At 35.0% G+C, this 20,100-nt stretch overlaps 1 protein-coding gene across 1 annotated transcript; it reads left to right on the top strand.

Moving 5' to 3' along the window:
* Window positions 1–2,640: 2,640 nt before the first annotated feature.
* LOC145165179 (AT-hook motif nuclear-localized protein 1-like) lies at window positions 2,641–5,300 on the top strand. The gene is made up of 5 exons (XM_079083864.1): window positions 2,641–3,519; window positions 4,082–4,149; window positions 4,320–4,451; window positions 4,521–4,682; window positions 4,786–5,300. Exons 1-5 carry the CDS (start codon window positions 3,120–3,122, stop codon window positions 5,047–5,049), a joined length of 1,026 nt encoding a protein of 341 aa, XP_078939990.1. The 5' UTR covers window positions 2,641–3,119; the 3' UTR covers window positions 5,050–5,300.
* The last annotated feature ends 14,800 nt before the right edge of the window (window positions 5,301–20,100 follow it).

The following is a 20,100-nucleotide window of genomic DNA, read 5'->3' as shown; positions in this document are numbered from 1 at the left end:
ATAATAAATTAAATAAAAGCTAATTTGGAATTAATTATAAGTTAATTTGGAATTAATTAATTATACGGACTGGATGTTAGTTAATTAAAATGCTAAATTAATTGGAACAATCCATTGGCGATTTTAGCAAAATAAGAGTTGCTTTGGCAGGAAGTTACTGGATAACTATAAATATGGAGCTAGGGATCAAACCTTTGATGCTTATTCCTTTTTACTTAAAATCGTCCATCTCCTCATTGCTTCCCTAACTGGGGACGCAAACACAAACCATTAAGGTTTGTGTTTGGCGATTTCCTCCCCTTTCTAATGTGTTGTTTTATTGATTGGTTGGTGATCTTAGGTGCAATTCAATTAGAGAGATTTTGGTTTGGATCATTGACATCTAATCAAAGTGGCAAGAAGAAGATTGCAAACAAGGAGATCTTTGGCTAACAAATGTATGTAATCCTCACATTTTTTGTAGTTGTAACAATTGTATGAACATAAAATATTTGTAGGTTTTAGTTTGAACATATGACTAGAATTATAATATGATTCTACTTTCATAAATTATTTGTTAGTGTTTTAAAATCTTTCAGTCATAAACTACTTCTGAATCTACTTATGTCCCAGACAAGACTTGAAGGAAGAAAGACAACACCGTTAAAAGCCCTTTGGTAACATCATGTGCATAGAGAATATAGAATATTACTCATAAAAATATATCATGTGTAATATTCTCATAGAATATTGTGTATATGGAATATTATATATAATATCACATATTTATATACATAATATTAGAATATATAAAATATTATAAATGGATTGTGATTTATTTTGTTTATTATCTTTAATTTTATTTTAAAATAAAAAGTTTTTAAAAATATAATTTTAATTTTAATTTTTATCTTTTTTAACATCCGAAATATATGGTTAGAAACGTATTTATTTTTTTCTCAAAATCTTACTATATATATATATATATATATATATATATATATATATATATATATATAGAGAGAGAGAGAGAGAGAGAGAGAGAGAGAGAGAAGAAGAGTGTTCAATTGAGAAAAAAAAAGGTTGAGAATGAGAGAATCATTCTCAGCCATACATTTATTTTGGCGCAAAACACTTAGGCGTACCGGAGGAATGAGTAGCGGATACACGTGTGTTTTTTCCAACCAAACATGTTTCCTTAAAGTATGCTAATCATTACCTTAAAACAAACAAAAACTTTTTTTTTGTTTTTTTGTTTTATTTTTAGAATGTTATTTTATCTTAAATTTATTTTAAATATATCAAAATTCATAATTTTTTATTCTCTATAAATAGACATCCATATTGATATAGTTTTAAGATAAAATAAAAAAATTATTTTTTTAGAGTTTCAGCTATCGTTATTAATAAATGAATAAAAACGCATCAAATTTTTATTACAGTACATTCGTTATTCACTTATGAATAAAACACATGCTTAACTTTTTTACAGTTTAAGTATCGTTTATATATGAATATAACACGTTATAAAGTTTTCTTACCTGAAATATTTTTTTTACATCATCTTTCGTCACATGTTATATTTATATATGAATAAAACGTGTATTAATTGTCGTCATATATTATATTCATATATTAATAAAACATTTCTTATATTTTTGTTACACTTCATTTGTTATTCATATATAAATAAGTAGCATGTTAAAAAAAATGAAGTGTTTTGAAATTTTGAACTACTTATTCATATAGGAATAACAATGAACCGTAACAAAATTATTATAAATATGTTTTTCGTATATAAATATAATTTGTGAGGAGAAAGTCAATATAAGTTTTATTCATATGTGAATATAAAATGTGAGGAGAGTTGATGCAAGCTGTAAAAAGTTTATTATATGTTATATTTATATGTGAATGATATTTAATCTATAAAAAAAATTAATCATATTTTTTATTAATAAGTGAATAACGAATGTGATTTACAAAAAATCTAATACATTTTTATTCACTTATGAATAACGATAGCTGAAAATATAATTTTTATTTTATTTTATTTTAAAACTATATCAATATGGATGTTTATTTGTAGAGAATAAAAAATCATGAATTTTGGTATATTTAAAATCATTTTTCGATAAAAAGAGCTTCTTAAAAATTTAAAAAAACGAAAAAAAACTATGTTTTTGTATATATTAAGGTAATGATTAGCATAGTTTAAGAAAACATGTTTTGTTGGAAAATACATGTGTATTCCTTTCCCATTTTTGCTGGTACGACGGAAGCTTTTGCGGCAAAAATAAATGATTGTCTGAGAATGATTCCCCCATTCTCAACCTTTTTTATTTTTCTCAATTGAATTTACCCTATATATATATATATATATATATATATATATATATATATATATATATATATATATATATATATATATATATATATATATATATATATATTTTAAAAGAAAAAAAGCTTGGCAACCTAATTTCACTTTTCCCAACTATAAAATTATAATTTTAGTTTTTATTTTCACCGGACTTCAACCATTTCTTAACCAAAATACATAATTTCTTCTACTTTAATATTGATAATTAAAGAGCCCAACATTAAATAATTTCTTTTTTCCGTTTTTACTAAATTTTCTTTTATATTTGTAATACATACAATCCTCAGAAAAGTTAACGACCCAATATAGCTTCACGCCTAAAAACACCTCAATTTCCTCATTTTCTTATTACAGAAAAGAAAAATACAATTTCAATCTCTTTTTATGATCAACCCATTATTACTCAAACTTTTTATTTTTATTTTTTTGATCATCATCCTCATTTAAACAACTTCCCCCCTGCTTAAATCTACTCAAAGCTTCTTGTTTTGTGGCAAAAAAAATTAAATGAATAGTCACTGTTTCTTCATGTTTGATCTTTCTTTAATATAAAGATTTCCAGGATTTTCTTTGCTTTAATTTTTTTTCATGCATTTTATGTTTTATATTTGATTGAATTTTCTGGGTTTTTGGTTTTATGTTCTTCTGATTTAGATTTTCTGTGTTTCTTTCTATTTTTCATTTTTAAGAAATCAACGGGATTTGTCTTGAGTACAATCCAAATTTGGTAAATAAAAAAGGTATATACAATTTTTTGATGAATTTGGAAATGGAAGGGAGGGAAGTAGGGATGAATAGTACTGGTGTTACCGTGGTCGGATCAGATGCTCCGTCGGAGTATCATATATCTCCAAGAACCGAACCTCCCAGCCAAATCACCACCACTGTATCAACAGCTGTCACAACACTGGTGGCTATCTCTCCCCAGTCGACGGCGGTGCCTCCGCCGTTAGGTGTGATGCCCTTGTCTATGAAGAAGAAACGAGGCAGACCAAGAAAGTACGCACCAGATGGGTCTGTGAATCAAACTTTATCTCCAAAACCCATCTCATCTGCTGGTTCTTCACCGGTGATCGACTTCTCATCGGGGAAAAAAGGCAAAATCCGGCTACCCTCCGCCGAGAAACATTCATCCAAGTTTAGGATGGAAAGCTTAGGTAACGCAACAGACCAAGAAACATTCATCTATGTCTTGATAAAAATCGAAACTTTTTTTTTGTTTTCAAGATTTAATTTTTGCTGTCATACTTGCATATCTAATAGGATAAATTTCAACTTTTTAAGTAGTTTGATCAGAGATGTGGGACCAAGATACCCATCCACCATGGACATAGGATATGGATAGCTCTTTTATTTTTCTTGTCTGCAAGTTGTGTCTTTTAAGAATCTTGATCTCACGTTTCTAGTTTTGTTGCTTATATGTTTGAAACCTATATATATAAGTAGAAAGTAGATTAGTAGAAACAACAGTGAAGAGGGTCAAACCAAGAATTGATGAATCTATATTTAGCTAGACGTGTAAAGATCAAGACTTTGCTTTTATTATCTTGTGGGGTTTGGTTGTTGGCTGAAACTGGAAGTGGTCATCTTTCATGTTTCTACTGTTTGATTTTTTTTTAAAAAAAAAAAAAAAGAAAACGAAAAAACTCACTATTCTTCTTACTAATTCTTTTATACGCCAGATCCAAAATAATGATCCAGTTTGTTAATTTCCAACAGGCGACTGGTTTCCTTCTTCGGTTGGAGCTAATTTTACACCTCATATCATCAATGTCAATGCTGGAGAGGTAAAAGTCAAAGTCAAAGTGAACATACGTCTTGTTTGTTCACTAAGTTTGGTCCCATTTTTAAAATTAAATATGGTGTACTTGCTTATTAGTTCTAAATGGGACCCATTATATTTTGGACTTAGTATTGGTTGGTTTGATAAATTTTGGAATTGGAATTGGTTGATTAGGATGTGACGATGAAGGTTATATCATTCTCTCAACAAGGGCCTCGGGCAATATGCATTCTGTCAGCAAATGGTGTTATTTCGAGTGTTACCCTTCGGCAACCTGACTCTTCTGGTGGTACTTTGACTTACGAGGTAGGTACCATATGTAATGAATTAATATCTTACATTACAAGTTTTGATATTTTATGTGAAAAATCGTAGGGTCGTTTTGAGATACTTTCGTTAGCTGGTTCTTTTATGCCATCTGAAAGCGGAGGAATAAGAAACCGATCCGGTGGAATGAGCGTTTCTTTAGCAAGCCCAGATGGCCGGGTTGTTGGTGGTGGTGTTGCAGGCCTACTAGTAGCCGCCACTCCTGTTCAGGTCACTTCACTTCACTTCATTTTTATGTTTTAGTTTTATAAATTTCCTATAAATTAAATCACATTCTTTCATTCCAATAAATCCTTTCCCTCTCCTCTCTCAGATTGTGGTAGCAAGTTTTTTGGCGGGAAATCAGCCGATGGAACAGAAGACAACCAAGAAGTCAAAACCAGAGACCGCGACACCTGCACCACCACCTGCCGCCGCGATTCCGGCACCAGCCGCCCAGACAGAGGAGACCGTGAAGCAGAACAACTTGTCATCACTGACTACATTACGAGGGGATGGTTGGTCTGCCTATAATGCCCCTGAGACTGAGGTGAGGAGAAATACAACAACTGACATCAACGTGAGTCTCCATGGATAGTTAGGGTGTTATGAGGGTGGGTAGTTTGGTAATTGCAGAGGCCATTATGGTCTTTGTGTTTTGTCTTTGTTTGTTTGCATGTAAAAGAATGAGTAGAGGTGAAAGGAGGATATGTTACTTTACTTTCACAGCTGTAGTTATTTAGATCAGTCGAGTAGTTCATCAGCTTCTTCTGTGTCGTGTTTAGGTGATTTGGAGTTCATTCATATTCAAACTTGAATTATTGTATAAGATTGGTTTCAATTCCTCGATGTCTTTTATTTTGGAGAATTGAAGTGATATAAGATAGAGAAGAACTGGTTGCAATGCTCCAATCTAATCCTGCTTTACATTATTACATAGAAATCAGTAGAGATGTCTCCTTGACAAAACTAGCGGGATGTGTAACTTTTATTTGTAAAGAAATTCCACAAAAGTTGTAGTTAATTTTTAAAATGGTAAAATTACATATAAATCGAAAGCTAAAAGCTTCTAAAATTGTTATATCTTGTAAAATCCTTGTAATTTTAGAAATATCCAATCAAAACATACAAGCAATTATGTTGTGTTCTTTATAGCCTTTTGAAGTTCTAAAAAGTTCTTAAAATTTGTATTTAAGTCCTCATTTATAATTTTTTTTCTATAATCTACAACAACAATAATAAAGCGAAAACTTTCTAAACTTACAGAAACACCAACAACCGAATAAAACCAACAAATTGAATAACAACTATACACCAATCCGTATCCTTAAATGTTCAAACGACATTGTTTTGATCGGTGTAAACTAGAACAACCTGAGCTGAGATCTGATAGGTTGCAGATGGATCAAGAACATGACATCACTTCAATCATAAGTATCTCGAAACACATTTTAATGTTTGGTTTCAATATATAAGTAAAAGATGAAATGGAAAACAAACATATACGGGCAACAACAAAGCAATCAGTAAGAGTTACTTCTTGAGTTCTAAATGGAATAGAAACATTCGTGGGCATATTCAAATTTTGTTTCCAAAAGACGCATGGTCAAGAGTCGATACATGATTTAAGATAAACCTAATATAACTCATTTGTGAATTATTTCTTTGGTAATTTGAATTTGTTGCGTTGATTCAATGAAACTAGATTACTTAAAATCAATGATGCAAAAATCAATCTAGTTGGTAGCCTCCATCTGCATACGAATAATGCTAATTGGCCGTATTAGGCGAGCTCGATAAAAATCAATCATTAATCGAGATAGGCACTCAAAATTAGTCAAAACGTCAAATTGTCATATTATAAAAAAATCGACAAATTGAGAAAAAAAAATGCCAAAATGTAACATCCCAAAAATCATGACCAAAAATTTCATTTTAAACCATTAAATAATCCATAGTTATTAAAATCATTTCCTCAAGACATAAGTCATAACATTCCAACATAAATCAGAGTATCATATCAAAACATCAGAGGAAACATCCCAGGCTAAACATAATGGTGTGTGCGATGTAGTCGTCCCGAGCTCTTCTCTTTGCAACTGGCAGTATCTGAAACCAAAACTGTAAACCGTAAGCACGAAGCTTAGTGAGTTTCTCATACTACCACACACCATACACATAACCACATATATTGGGTCCCCGCCCGACATCAGACTCTATCCGGCATAGGGCCCCACCCGACATCAGGTCCCGCCTGGCATCGAGCCCCGCTCGGTATACAAATATGTTTCTCTTAGGCCCCGCCTGTCTCTGGGCCTCTGTCACACCCCCAAACCGGAACGGCGGAAACGTTCGGGGGCGGAGGACGTCATGTACAGTATCACAACAATTGAATAATAGTAATCAAAGCAACAACAACCATTGTATTAATAGTATAATGTTCACATTACATATGAATCATGCACGATTGACTCTAAAAGTAAATAACAAGTAAAGACTCGAAGATACTATGCTCCGTCTTCTTGAATTCGGTGTGTGTACCTGTCTACTAATGTCCCGAGAATACAAGTAAGTTTTGAAAGAGTATCAACATAAAGCTGGTGAGTTCATAAGCGTTTTATTTTGGAAAACAGGTTCTTTGTTCTTTCGAAAAGTGCGTTATGTTTCTCAAGAAAACCTCATATTTTCTCATGTGATGAATGCTAAGTAAAAATGATTCTTACAAGTTCCTCCTGCTAGTACTTAGTGTATACAAATCATATACCATCCAGATCGAATAAAAAATCGATTGTGTGGTTCCGCCCCAAGCCCACAACCAAACAAGGAACAGGAAATGAGGCAGAGGCCACACATTCCACAGGTTATCGGATCCTTATGTACACAATCCTGAGGTATTCACTAGATACTTACAAAGTTAACTATATTGATCCTTTGATATCTATTGAAAGTGTTCCTCAAGAAAATCCATTATTTTCTTATTGAATGCATGATTAACCAATTCCTTTTTATAACTACTTAGTTCATACTAGCTATGTATAAACCAATATCGAACAGACGATTGATTGTGTGGATCTGCCCTAAGCCCACAACCAAACAAGGAACAGGAAATGAGGCGGAAACCACATATTCCATGGTCTATCGAATATTCCTCATACATAGTCTGGATGCATAAACTAAGGAATTACAGAATTAACTATGAATGTTCATGAATGAAATGATAAACCGATTGTTTATAGTATACTGATGTTTACCCTGGAAAATCCTATATTTTCCCTAAATGTAAGTTATTGAATTATCTGTTCTAAACCGAATAGTATAAGCATCTACCATACTTATATTGTTTAAGCATTGTTCTATTTACTAAAAGCATTGTTAATACCCTCCTGTGATCACTTAGTACATACGAGTTATAGAAATCTACATCGAACAGACAGTCGATTGTGTGGATCTGCCCTAAGCCCACAACCAAACAATGAACAGGAAATGAGGCGGAAACCACACATCCCACTGCATGTCGGATGGTAATTTCACATAACCCTGTTGTATATACTAAGTAACCCTTAGTTATTAACCCTGATGATCGATTGTTAAGTACATTATTACGTGAACGGGTCGTTGTTTCCCCTGTGAGTTCTTATAACCATACTATGGACGAATACCAATACGACGTGCTTCGGGCGTCGAAAACTGAAAATGACCTTTGTCACCCCCGGTTGACTGTAGCTAATAGTCAGGGTGCGGGATTGTCACTCCCGTATAGATCTATATACAAACTCACGCTCTCCCTCTAGGAGACTCTAGCTATAAGGGGTAGACTTCTCAGAAGACGTGTCTCACACTGTTGGTTCTCTCAACGAATCCACGAATAATACTATGAAAACCCTTTTTGTTATTGACATGAATTCTCAAAATAATATCTTTTATTTCATAATTCCTAAGTTTGTTTCCTTTGTTTTGAAAACTGTGTTTGTAACATTGGTATCTTAACATGTTTTTGTAAAACTGATTTCAAGTCTGGTAGTAACAATGTTTACCATGTTTAATAAGTTCTACGTTCAATTTGTGCTAATGATAGGAAAATATAATAAACCAAATTATATTTTTAAACACAAGATTACTTATGCTTTTACTTGTATCCCCCCCCCCCCTAAAAACATTAAAAAGCATTGGAAAATATGGGGGTATGAACTCACCTGATTTTGAAGGACTTGGATGAATGACACAGATAGAATGCTTGGTATGCTAAGTGAAGTCCCGAGCACAATACGATCCTATTAAACACATATGAACATGTATAGGCCTAGAATTAGTGGTTATATCTACTAACAAGTATAGGAAACCACCTAAGATTGTAGGAAACACCCTACATCAAGTGTTAGGTTCACAAATGGAGGCTTGGAAGGGGTTTACGGCCACCCAATGATGGGTTTGCGGCCGTATAGAGTTCACGGCCTCATGAGGTTTTCACGGCCCTATGAATCTATGAAGGTTTCACGGCCCTGATGAAGGGTTCACGATCGTGATCCCTTCAAGTTCATGAAGATGGTGATGAAACATGGTGAATCATAGAAAATCAAGGCTAGGATCTAGTAATCGTTCAAGTATAACAAGTTTAAGGTTGAAACACTTACATTTTTGGAGCTTTGGAGGGTTCACGGTCGAACGTTCTTGAGAGAGAATAGGGGTGTTCACGGTTGGGAGGAGGAGAAATGAGAGGGAAATGAGGGCACTCATATATATATATATATATATATATATATATATATATATATATATATATATATATATATATAGAGGAGGTGGTTCACGGCCGTGAACATGTTTGCAGCTGTGAACACCTTGTGAGTGATTTTCTGGTTCGAATCTAACCTCCCGATCTCAAGCTAACTCATCCTAGCATCCATTCATACATTACACTAGGCTCAGAAACTCTCAAACAGACCCTAATCACAGGAAAACAAAGTAGAAACAAGTCTGGCTTTCTGTTGATCGAGTTGACTTACAGACAGAGGTTTCGGGTTGTCACATCATCCCCCCGATAGAGGGAATTTCGTCCCGAAATTCGGATTCCGAGTTGGTGGTTAATGATAAGGAAAAGAAACGGGTACTTCGGTCTTATTCACTCCTTGCGTTCTTTAGTGAGTTCAGATCCTTGCTGGGTGCTTCAGCGGCTCATCACTGTTGTGTCTGCTGTTCTGATCTGCGGAGAGTGCGTAGGTTTGACTTGCTCGTCCATGTTCATCCAACTGGTAGGATGTCCATTCACAGCCCTGTGCAGCCTTTGTCCTGAAGTTCATGGTAGGACTTATACCTGGTTCATCTATCCTCGGCTTGCTTACACGAGTCGTATATAATTAAGATTGATAAGACGATCGGATGGGTGGCTCTGCCCCAGGTCCACAACCTGACAAGGAACATGAGATAGGGCGGAAACACACATCCTAAGCCCATAGAATCTTAATTATATACCACCCTCGCGCATACACATGACATTGATAGGCTAACCGTATTCGTCCCTAGCCTTTGAGCTTGAACTTGACTTGTTGCGCAGTTGGTATTCTCCCAAGTGATCTGATGGGGATACTTAAAGAAGGTTACAGGAGGATACCGTACTCCTCGCATGAGTACTTCTGAGGTTTGAAGCGAGAGACAATTCTGAGGTTCGCATCTAGTTTGTCGTTACGAGAGACGGGAGTTTCGTTACTCGGTTGATTTAACGCGAAGGGTCTCCTTGGTGACAAGTGGGTTTGGTATAACGTAGACTCGGTTAGACTAGGCGGATTGACGTCGTAGGATCGCATGGTAATTTAGTTCGGAAAGAGTGTTTATTAGAACGTTAGTGCATCTGTGTGTGTATGTCCCTAGTGCTTTCTCTTTTGACCTTGTTATTACTACATCGAATGTTTTGTATTGTATTAGGTGTGTACTAACTGAAAGATTGTTCTAGTGAATGATACTTGATATTTTGATCCCTATCCAGTCTCTCTATAATCGCTTGGTGTCTACAAGTCATATATAATTAAGATTGATAAGAGAGTCGACTGAGTGACTCTGCCCTAAATCCACAACCAGACAAGGAACATGAAATAAGGCGGAATCACGCACTCTAAGTCTGTTGGTTCTTAATTATATATGACCCTAATGTTTACACCAAGTCATTATAGCTTACCAGAAAGAGTATTTAGTTTCTACATTAAAGTATGTGCTTAGTTTAGACGAGAAAGAAACCATTATAGCTAGGATATAGATGGGAAACGTACTACTGTCCTCAGATGGTTTCGGGGTAGACTCTCCTGCAGTGATCATTAGCACTCTTCCTTCTTCACCAGGATTTCTGGCCAATGGACAATCTCTCCTGTAGTGTCCTGTTTCACCACATTCGTAGCAGGTCTGACTGGCTTCCTCAAATGGGACCTAAGAGATTGGTCGTGCCGGTGCCCTATAGAAGCGGATGGTGTGTCCCCTTCTGAGGCAGTTCTTGCAATACAGCTTCCGACACCTTCCGACATGATGGAAGTTGCGCTTATTACATTTAGGGATGGTTCCAGCATAACGACTGCCTGGTGCTGAAGTGGTTGATGTCGTGGCAGCGTAGGCTGCACCTGTCCGTTGTCCCTCGGAGGGTCCTTGTGCTGATTTCCTCTTCTTCCCGCTTTGTTTACCATCATCTCCTTTGTTTGACTCATGAATGGGGTCCATTATTCCTTGGTGGATCCCATAGTCCACCAATGTTCGATCCAGGCGTTTGGCACTGTCAAACGTAAGAGGCTTCGTTGCTAATATGTTTCCTTGGATTGGAGAAGGTAGCCCCCAAATGTATCTCTCTACCTTCTTGCTCTCCGGGGTAACCATCCCGGGGCATAGTGCAGCTAAATCGCCGAATCTATCGGTGTAGGCTTCTATGTCTGAGCCTGCCATGGTAAGATTCCATAGCTCATGCTCTAGTTTCTGTACTTCGCCCCTCGGGCAGTACTCTTCCAGCATCATTTCCTTTAGTCTTTCCCAACCCATTGCGTTTGCTATTGGAAGAGTTAACGACTTGACATGGCTATTCCACCATGTAAGGGTTCTGTCAGAGAAGGTGCAGGCAGCAAACTTCACTTTGCTCCCTTCTGGACACGCGCATAACTCAAATATCGATTCTGTCTTTTCGAACCATCGCATTAGGGCAATGACTCCCCCACTTCCATCGAAGCGTTTGGGTCCACAAATCATGAAGTATTTGTATGAGCACTCCCTTGTGCGTCCTTGGTTAGAGTTGTTGGTTCCACTACTCGATCCACCAGTACCACTTGCATTGATTTGAGTCATGGCAGCTATTACTGCCGCTTGAAAGACAACCGGGTCATACTGAGGAGGTGGCGGCGGCGGTGCGTTGTTCTTGTTTTTGTTCGACTTCTTCGGTGGCATCTTTCTGCCATAAGGTTTAAAAGACGAAACGAGGGTAAGTCCGTAGTGGTTACAAATCGAGTGTTATCTGAATCGAGGTTATCTTAGTTCTGAATGCATCATGTTCTGACTCTTGAAGCAATTCATAACAGAGGTCTATGCAACATAGACTTATGAATTTTGATAGTGACTACCCTCTTAATGAAGTTCTGGGACCCGGTTGACTGTTACTAATAGTCAGGGTGTGGGATTGTCACTCTCGTATAGATTTATACACAAACTCATGCTCTCCCTCTAGGAGACTTTGGCTATAAGGGGTAGACTGTTGGATTAATGTCTAAGTCCATAACTATATTTGGTATGTACTTGACCCGACCCGGCATGGTCCATTTGGGTTGCACTTCACCGGCACAATTTATATGGATAGTCTTTTGAGAATCGTATATTTATGATTTATATTAATATATTATAAGTTCTAATATATTAATATGGAATCATATTATTTAATTAGTATTGATCAAGAATTAATTTAGAATTAATTAAGTGATCAAAAAGAACTAATTAAATATGGACTCTTATATATATGGAATGGGCCAAGTTCATTTAGGTTGGGCTAAGCTTTCATGGATGGTCCATGGAGCTTTTAACCCATGGATCCTATGTAAATGAAAGGTCATGGGTATTAGGGTTTACATGGATGTAACCCTAATCCTCCATAATATATAAAGGGGTCCTTGGCTCACAAAATTGACACAAGTGTGTGAAAATAAGAGTGGGCCGATTTTAGTGTGCATACATATTCTCTCAAGTTCTTCCAAGGTGTTTTGGTGATTTGTGATTCCATTTGAGGCTTCCACACTATTGGGGCTAAGCTCTTAAAGCTTGAAGACATCAAGCTACATCAAAAGGTATGTCATCTAACTAGAACTTTGTAGTATAGGTGCTTCATAATATGCTAGTTAGGATGAAACCTTGGAATAGTTAATATTTGCATGTATAATAGAGAAAACAGAGATCCAAGGTTTATAGGGTTGCATGTACATCATAAGAGTGTTAGAATGCTCAAAACCCAACAGTGGTATCAGAGTCAGGTTGTTTTCTGTTATATTGATGTAAATGTTTTATTTTCAAGTTGGAAAAAAAAGGAAAAAAAACATGACGTTTGTCAAATTTTAAGATAATTACTTGTTTTGTGAAAAACGAATTATTTATAAAATTTGAATCATTTGTTATATGAGTTGAATTAGGTCAAATTTAGTAAAAGATAAAATGATATGATTATTTTATTAGTTTTAAAAGTTTGATCTAAATGTTTTAAGGAGTTACATATTTTTTCATAAAATTTTGGAGCTCAAAAGTTTTTTTTTAAAGTTGTGATCTTAAGGGTTTTTGAAACTTCCATAAGTTATGGATATGAAAGTTTTTTAAAAAAAAAAAATTGATTCAAAGTTTTTATGGAGTTACAAAATTTGGTGTTAATGTTTTAAAGAATTCTATAACTTGTTCTTAAGTTATGGAACATGGAAAGTTTCATCATAAAACACCATTAATTTCATAAGTTATGGAATCCAAAGGTTTTCAAGAATTACAAAACTTGCCCTCAAGTTTTGGAATTTGAGAAAGGTTTTTTATGAAAAAAAGAATTGAATTCTAAAACTCTTAGGTTCATAACTTAAACAATTAATTAAATGGTTTTAATTTTGAGTTTAATAATTGGAATTATGATGTTTTGTTGAATAGTTCAAATTAACTCTTATGGACTTTATTAATAGTTAATTAAAGCATTTAATTAAAAGAGTATTATTAATCCATAAATATATGGTTTGAGTTTAATTAAATTAAAAGTCTAGTTTAATTAATAGATTAAACCACCAAGTATTTTAAATGTCTAAAATACACCCTTATACTATTATAATATTAAAAGTTTAATATATTATATGTATAAGAGCAAGTCGTCTTACCATTAGTAGGCCTCATTCACGAAGCCGGTCTATAAGGGGGGTATAAGGTTACTGTCTATAAAATGGCAGTTTAATGGGTGTCCACTCTCACTCACCGCTTCCTTGACCGGTGGAGGGTCGTTAGCCGAACAGGTAGGACAAGGACTATACTTCTCCCTTCATTATAAGTATAATGATAAATACTAAGTAACTAAACACTTATAAATTCCCAATCTTAGTTACTTAGGAAAATGTGAATAAGGTGCTAATCCATGAAATTACACTTTGCACTTTGTTTAAGCTGTTAGTGGAGCGTGTGTGGTTAACCGACACACTAACCTAGACTTAACAAGGTAGGCAAAGGGTAACTTAATGTTTATCATAGTATCGTTGGAGCGTGTGTGGTTAACCGGCACATCGATTGAGGGGTAAATATTAAGGGTACCAAGTATATTTGCATGGTTACTTCACACCTTGTTTTGTGATCCTCGGCATCCCAGTCACAAAACCTGAAGGGCACAGTCGAGATTGAAACATGCCATTGAAAAGTTCAATGAATCTCAAAAGAATCTAGGAGTTTCAAAACCAATTAAAACCTAATAATACATTTCGTTTATCTTGGTGGAAATTGGTGAATCGTCATTCACCTACCTTCAAATATTTTATAGCTTGGATTACGGCATCCCTCTTCCAAGTTATAAAATAGTTTGTTGGGTCCTAGCCTTAATATATCATATTGGGTGTTATATTAAGGACTTAAATCAATTTTACGTGAATTTCTCCCATTGTTGATGTCTGGTTTAGACAACAATGATCTTCCCAAACCAAACTTTCCTAATGAATATGACTTCCCGAGTTTGGCTCATGGAAGTCATACTTCTCTTCCTCCACCTCCTCCAATTATTCTCCCTAACCCACAAGTTCAAGGTCACTCAAGCCCTAATGGCAAGCAAGGTCTATGTGTGATCACATCTTAGAGATGAAGTCACATATTGACAAGCCGGGAGAGTTGGGTGTCAAAGTCTTGAGAAAGTTGGATGTTCAATCACTTTCCAAGTCACATAGTGAGTTCCTTTGGGACTACTATGAAACAGACTATGGCATGAACCTTAATGATCATATCTATTTGCTTGGTGCTGCTGAATCAACAATGATTTGGAACGATAGTAAAGCAAATTTGATTAGAAGATCAACTTCCCAAAAACTTTATGGACAGTGACAATGGTGACACTGGAAATCCAAAAAAAGCATTCTCTTCCCAATGGAAAGGGATTGGCCATAGTCAACCCGGTTGACCAAATGGTAAAGAGAAAGGCTAAGTCTGAGATAGTCTCATTACCAAAGGGTCCATATGTTTATTTTGCCAAAGGAAGGGGCGTTGATTGCAAAGCTGCCAAATTTACCTAAGGATGTTAAAGTCAATAAGTTTGACTCTACATCAGGTAGAGCCCATTATCTAACTCTGTTAAGTTCTATTCTGAGATCCTCATTACATGATGTGACTGGGTCACATGTTGATGTTTTAAGAATCAAAGAATAGAGAGAAATCTTAAAGGAAGTATATGCTGATTCTGATCGCGAAGGTGGATTTCGATCGCATCAGAATTTTGAGAAGTTGCTTAAGAAGTTATGATATATTGCTAAGGAATAGATAACAACAATTTTCCATGTGGATTGTAAGGATAAGTTTTTCCGCAAAGTTTTAAAATAAAAGAAAATTGTTTAATTTTATTTATTTGAAGTATCCTTACAATGGCATTTGTGGAAAATTGTTGCTTATATGATTCCACTGACAGCAATATTGGAAAATGGATTTGATTCTTTCATTTGTGGTAGTGTCTAAATTTACCAAATCAGGAAAGTTCCTCATCGCCCAAGTTTCAATTGGACCGAAACTTGGAATCATGCAAGTTGAATAGTATGATGAATGAGAACTTTCAAGCATTGGAAAATCAAGACTAATTACTTGTTCATATGGATGTGTGAGTCAAGTGAAGGACTAAAGGGATCGAGTACACATTCTTGTGCACTGGTCATGTCCACCACAAAGCTCGTTAAGACTATTTGATTTACTAAAGTTTAGTAAATATGGTTATACTTACAAGTTTAAGTATAATTCTGAAACATTGGAAAAGTCTCAATGTATGGCAGAACGAATGGGAAGAATCAAATTAGGCAGAAAGATAAAAGTTTCTCAAATCTGAAAAGATGGGAGAGTACTTTAGTATCATGTTTGTGATCATCTTAATGATTTAGAAATCATATCACAATTAGTCCTCTAAAGGTCATCTTAGTGCATTGTTATGACTAAGAAGAGGAGTCATGAATTGTTGAAATGGTTAGATCAGGAAGATGAGTCATACTTCGTTCCAAAACAATTCTTAGAGTCATGCTCCAAGATTGTAATTTGAGTGACATATCTTAAAGAAAGGTTTAAAACACTTGTCAAATGTAAGAGTAAAAGTGTCCTACTCTTGTACATTTGAAATTGGTAAGTTGTGATGTTTTGGATAAAACAAAGACCAACTAAGGCCAATTGTGTGAAGTGTTTGTCTTGATAAAGAATCCGCACTATCTCTTGAATATTTGGCAAGATAGTCTTATATGTCAAGAGGATAGTGGGAGTCTTAAAGATCCTAAAAAGAATTTCAAGAACTAATCAAGAATAAAACCTGAGGTTCTTCACTAGCACACGACTTGAGGTTTATAACCTATCGTGTTGACATATTCTGTGCCCATTCCAGTTAAAGTTGGCTTTGCATAGGAGTTCTGAAAGTTCTCAATTGGTTGCATAACAACTTGGAAGCAATGGCAGGCCCTGTACTGCCAGGTGGCAAGAAGTTAAGATTGCATAAGTTCAATCCATATGAGTTTGGATTTGTCATTATCCTTGTCTTATGACTATGGTTTTGACGATTCACATGGATAAGAACACATACACCATAAAATCTAAGGGTCATAAGGTTTCTCTCCGATTCATGAAAATGATGGTGAGGAAACACTTCCACCAAGTAGATTTGAAGCAGATGACAAAAGGTCTAAACAATTGAGACTATGATTACGACATCCCTTTTCATAGTTCTGAAATTGTTTAGACACACATGCATGCTATCTAAGGAAAGGTGTATGATTTTGATAAAGTTTTATCAAAGCATCTCGTATCAGAAATCTGAACTTTGGTAAGAAAGTCAATAAAGTATTGATTTCTAGAAGTCCAGCTGATTTCTGAGTACATGTCAAAGCTAGTGGGAGCATAAGTGTTATGCTAATAATCATCATGTTAGTGGGAGCATGATAATTATTGTTAGTGTTGCAAGTTAGCAATGTTAATTATAGAAAACAAAAGTTTCAATTCGTGAGGCTGCAGGGATTGAAAAAGTTGTTTTGCTATAATTAAGGGAGAGGCTATACTTCATTTAAGTTCTAAAGGCTTAGATTGAGACCTTAATCATCTTTAGTCAAGAATATATATATGAATTTCATGATTGGTTCAACTTAAGGAAATTCTATATATTGCGTTCTCAAAATTCGATTATGATTACGGCATCCCTCTTCATAGTCAAATTTTGAAAACATGGCAAATAAAAATATTGTAGCAAAAGACTGGTCTAGAATCATGTCTTTATGTGAGACATCATGAATCGTGTACCATATGCTTTGGGTACATGATCGATTGCATGTGCTATAATATTTGTCATTTCTAAATTTTTCCAAATGCCCAGAGGCATTAAGAAGGGAAAAGGTCTAGAATTGGATATGACTAAAATGATTAAGCAATTGTCGAGGACAATCTGAGGTTTACCAAAGATTGGTTGCTCATGGACAGTTGGAAGTATAGTGCTAATTTTGGAAGGACCATATTGACATATTCTGAAAAGAGGAATCTCTTATTCAGAAGTGATAGTCAAAATGAGAATATGGAGTTGTCTCCATAGGTGGAAGTTATCTGTGTAAGATTAGAAAACTTAATGCAAGAAGCATGTCCAAAGCAATGTACTTTGAATATGAGACTTAGTTTCCATGGAGTTGATCTCCATTGGAATACCTTATAATGACTGTTGACAAGTCTTTGTGACTTTGTACATATTCATTACAGGAGGGTCAGTGCATATAAGTTTAAAATCTAAACAGATTTCGATAAATGATAGGAATTTGAAATTCTCACATTTTTCGATAAGGATTTGGGAGTGTGAAATTAGAATCATTGAAATTATGTTCAATTGGTTTATTTCACAAAGTAAGGATCATAGACAAACATAGAGTGCATACTTGGTGTATGGCAAAGCTATTGTTTAAGAAAAACATAGTGTACATGCTTGGAGCATGGGACAACTAGTGTTTTTAATTCAAGTATAAAGTTGATAAAACCGAAACAATGAATAATGAGTAATCAGTATGGTGATAAATAAAAGTGTTTATTTATATTCATAGGGTTTGATACCATATTTGATTCATTTATTCTTGTGTTTCACTTTGCATGTTTTGACTTCCAGAATAACTAAGTCGCTCTTCCTGAATGATTAAGTTATTCAAACCATCCACAGTCGGTCATATGTTGGAAGTAGATATGAATCAAGACTGTCATGGGTTGGTTTGTAGAGGTCCAAGTTGGTGGACAAAGTGGTGCTACAACACTCATGAGTGCTCATAAGTTCTGAGTATTGGATTCAACCCGCGCTCATTTGAATCACTTCATGGATTTTATCACGAGTGATCATGAGACGATAATATATTATATTCTTAAAACCTAGAGATATGAGTTGTTACTATGAGTTGGTTATACATTGATTGCAAGAAAACGCATTGGTAACTCGATGTTATAAAACGTGCATTTGTGTATGATTCAACAAGTAGTAGAACAAGCCATATGAGTCGAAGTTTATCCATTCCTTTTACCTTCGGGATAAAAGCGATATCTGTGGGCCCCTCGATGATTTAGCGATGACACATGTGAGTGCTTGGCCAAGCCAGGACTGATTTTATTTTGTTCAATCAGTCAGTCATCATAAATCAGAAATCGGGAAACAACAAATGGACAGAGAGAATGATTATAATCCATGTCTCAGTCCATATGATATCTAGAATGGAGGAATATATGATCCCTTATCTAATGGACAAGTCATTGACAAGGTCAGAGTTCGACAGCGGCTTTAAGAGCTACGATTGCCAGTTAGGTTTTGAAGTCATACGCAATAATAGTTTTAGACTTATCCAAGTGGGAGACTGTTGGATTAATGTCTAAGTCCATAACTATATTTGGTATGTACTTGACCCGACCCGGCATGGTCCATTTGGGTTGCACTTCACCGGCACAATTTATATGGATAGTCTTTTGAGAATCGTATATTTATGATTTATATTAATATATTATAAGTTCTAATATATTAATATGGAATCATATTATTTAATTAGTATTGATCAAGAATTAATTTAGAATTAATTAAGTGATCAAAAAGAACTAATTAAATATGGACTCTTATATATATGGAATGGGCCAAGTTCATTTAGGTTGGGCTAAGCTTTCATGGATGGTCCATGGAGCTTTTAACCCATGGATCCTATGTAAATGAAAGGTCATGGGTATTAGGGTTTACATGGATGTAACCCTAATCCTCCATAATATATAAAGGGGTCATTGGCTCACAAAATTGACACAAGTGTGTGAAAATAAGAGTGGACCGATTTTAGTGTGCATACATATTCTCTCAAGTTCTTCCAAGGTGTTTTGGTGATTCGTGATTCCATTTGAGGCTTCCACACTATTGGGGCTAAGCTCTTAAAGCTTGAAGACATCAAGCTACATCAAAAGGTATGTCATCTAACTAGAACTTTGTAGTATAGGTGCTTCATAATATGCTAGTTAGGATGAAACCTTGGAATAGTTAATATTTGCATGTATAATAGAGAAAACAGAGATCCAAGGTTTATAGGGTTGCATGTACACCATAAGAGTGTTAGAATGCTCAAAACCCAACATAGACTTCTCAGAAGACATGTCTCACACTGTTGGTTCTCTCAACGAATCCATGAATAATACTATGAAAACCCTTTTTGTTATTGACATGAATTCTTAAAATAATATATTTTCTCTCATAATTCCTAAGTTTGTTTCCTTTGTTTTGAAAACTGTGTTTTGTAACATTGGTATCTTAACATGTTTTTATAAAACTGATTTCAAGTCTGGTAGTAACAATGTTTACCATGTTTAATAAGTTCTACGTTCAATTTGTGCTAATGATAGGAGAATATAATAAACCAAATTATATTTTTAAACACAAGATTACTTGTGCTTTTACTTGTATTCCCCCCCCCCCCTTAAA

The sequence above is a fragment of the Lactuca virosa genome, chromosome 3 (genome assembly GCF_052849685.1).
Source record: "Lactuca virosa cultivar CGN04683 chromosome 3, Lactuca_virosa_CGN04683_v6, whole genome shotgun sequence".
Classification (NCBI taxonomy): Eukaryota; Viridiplantae; Streptophyta; class Magnoliopsida; order Asterales; family Asteraceae; genus Lactuca; species Lactuca virosa.
Note: the sequence above shows the minus strand (reverse complement) of the source record. Positions and strands in the feature narration are given on the sequence as shown.

Bases quoted from the DNA above. Each gene is read 5' to 3' on its own strand.
- LOC145165179 (XM_079083864.1), top strand. From the start codon at position 3,120: ATGAATTTGGAAATGGAAGGGAGGGAAGTAGGGATGAATAGTACTGGT. The intron at 3,520-4,081 runs GTAACGCAACAG...AATTTCCAACAG, and splicing joins GTTTAGGATGGAAAGCTTAG to GCGACTGGTTTCCTTCTTCG. The intron at 4,150-4,319 runs GTAAAAGTCAAA...TTGGTTGATTAG, and splicing joins TCAATGTCAATGCTGGAGAG to GATGTGACGATGAAGGTTAT.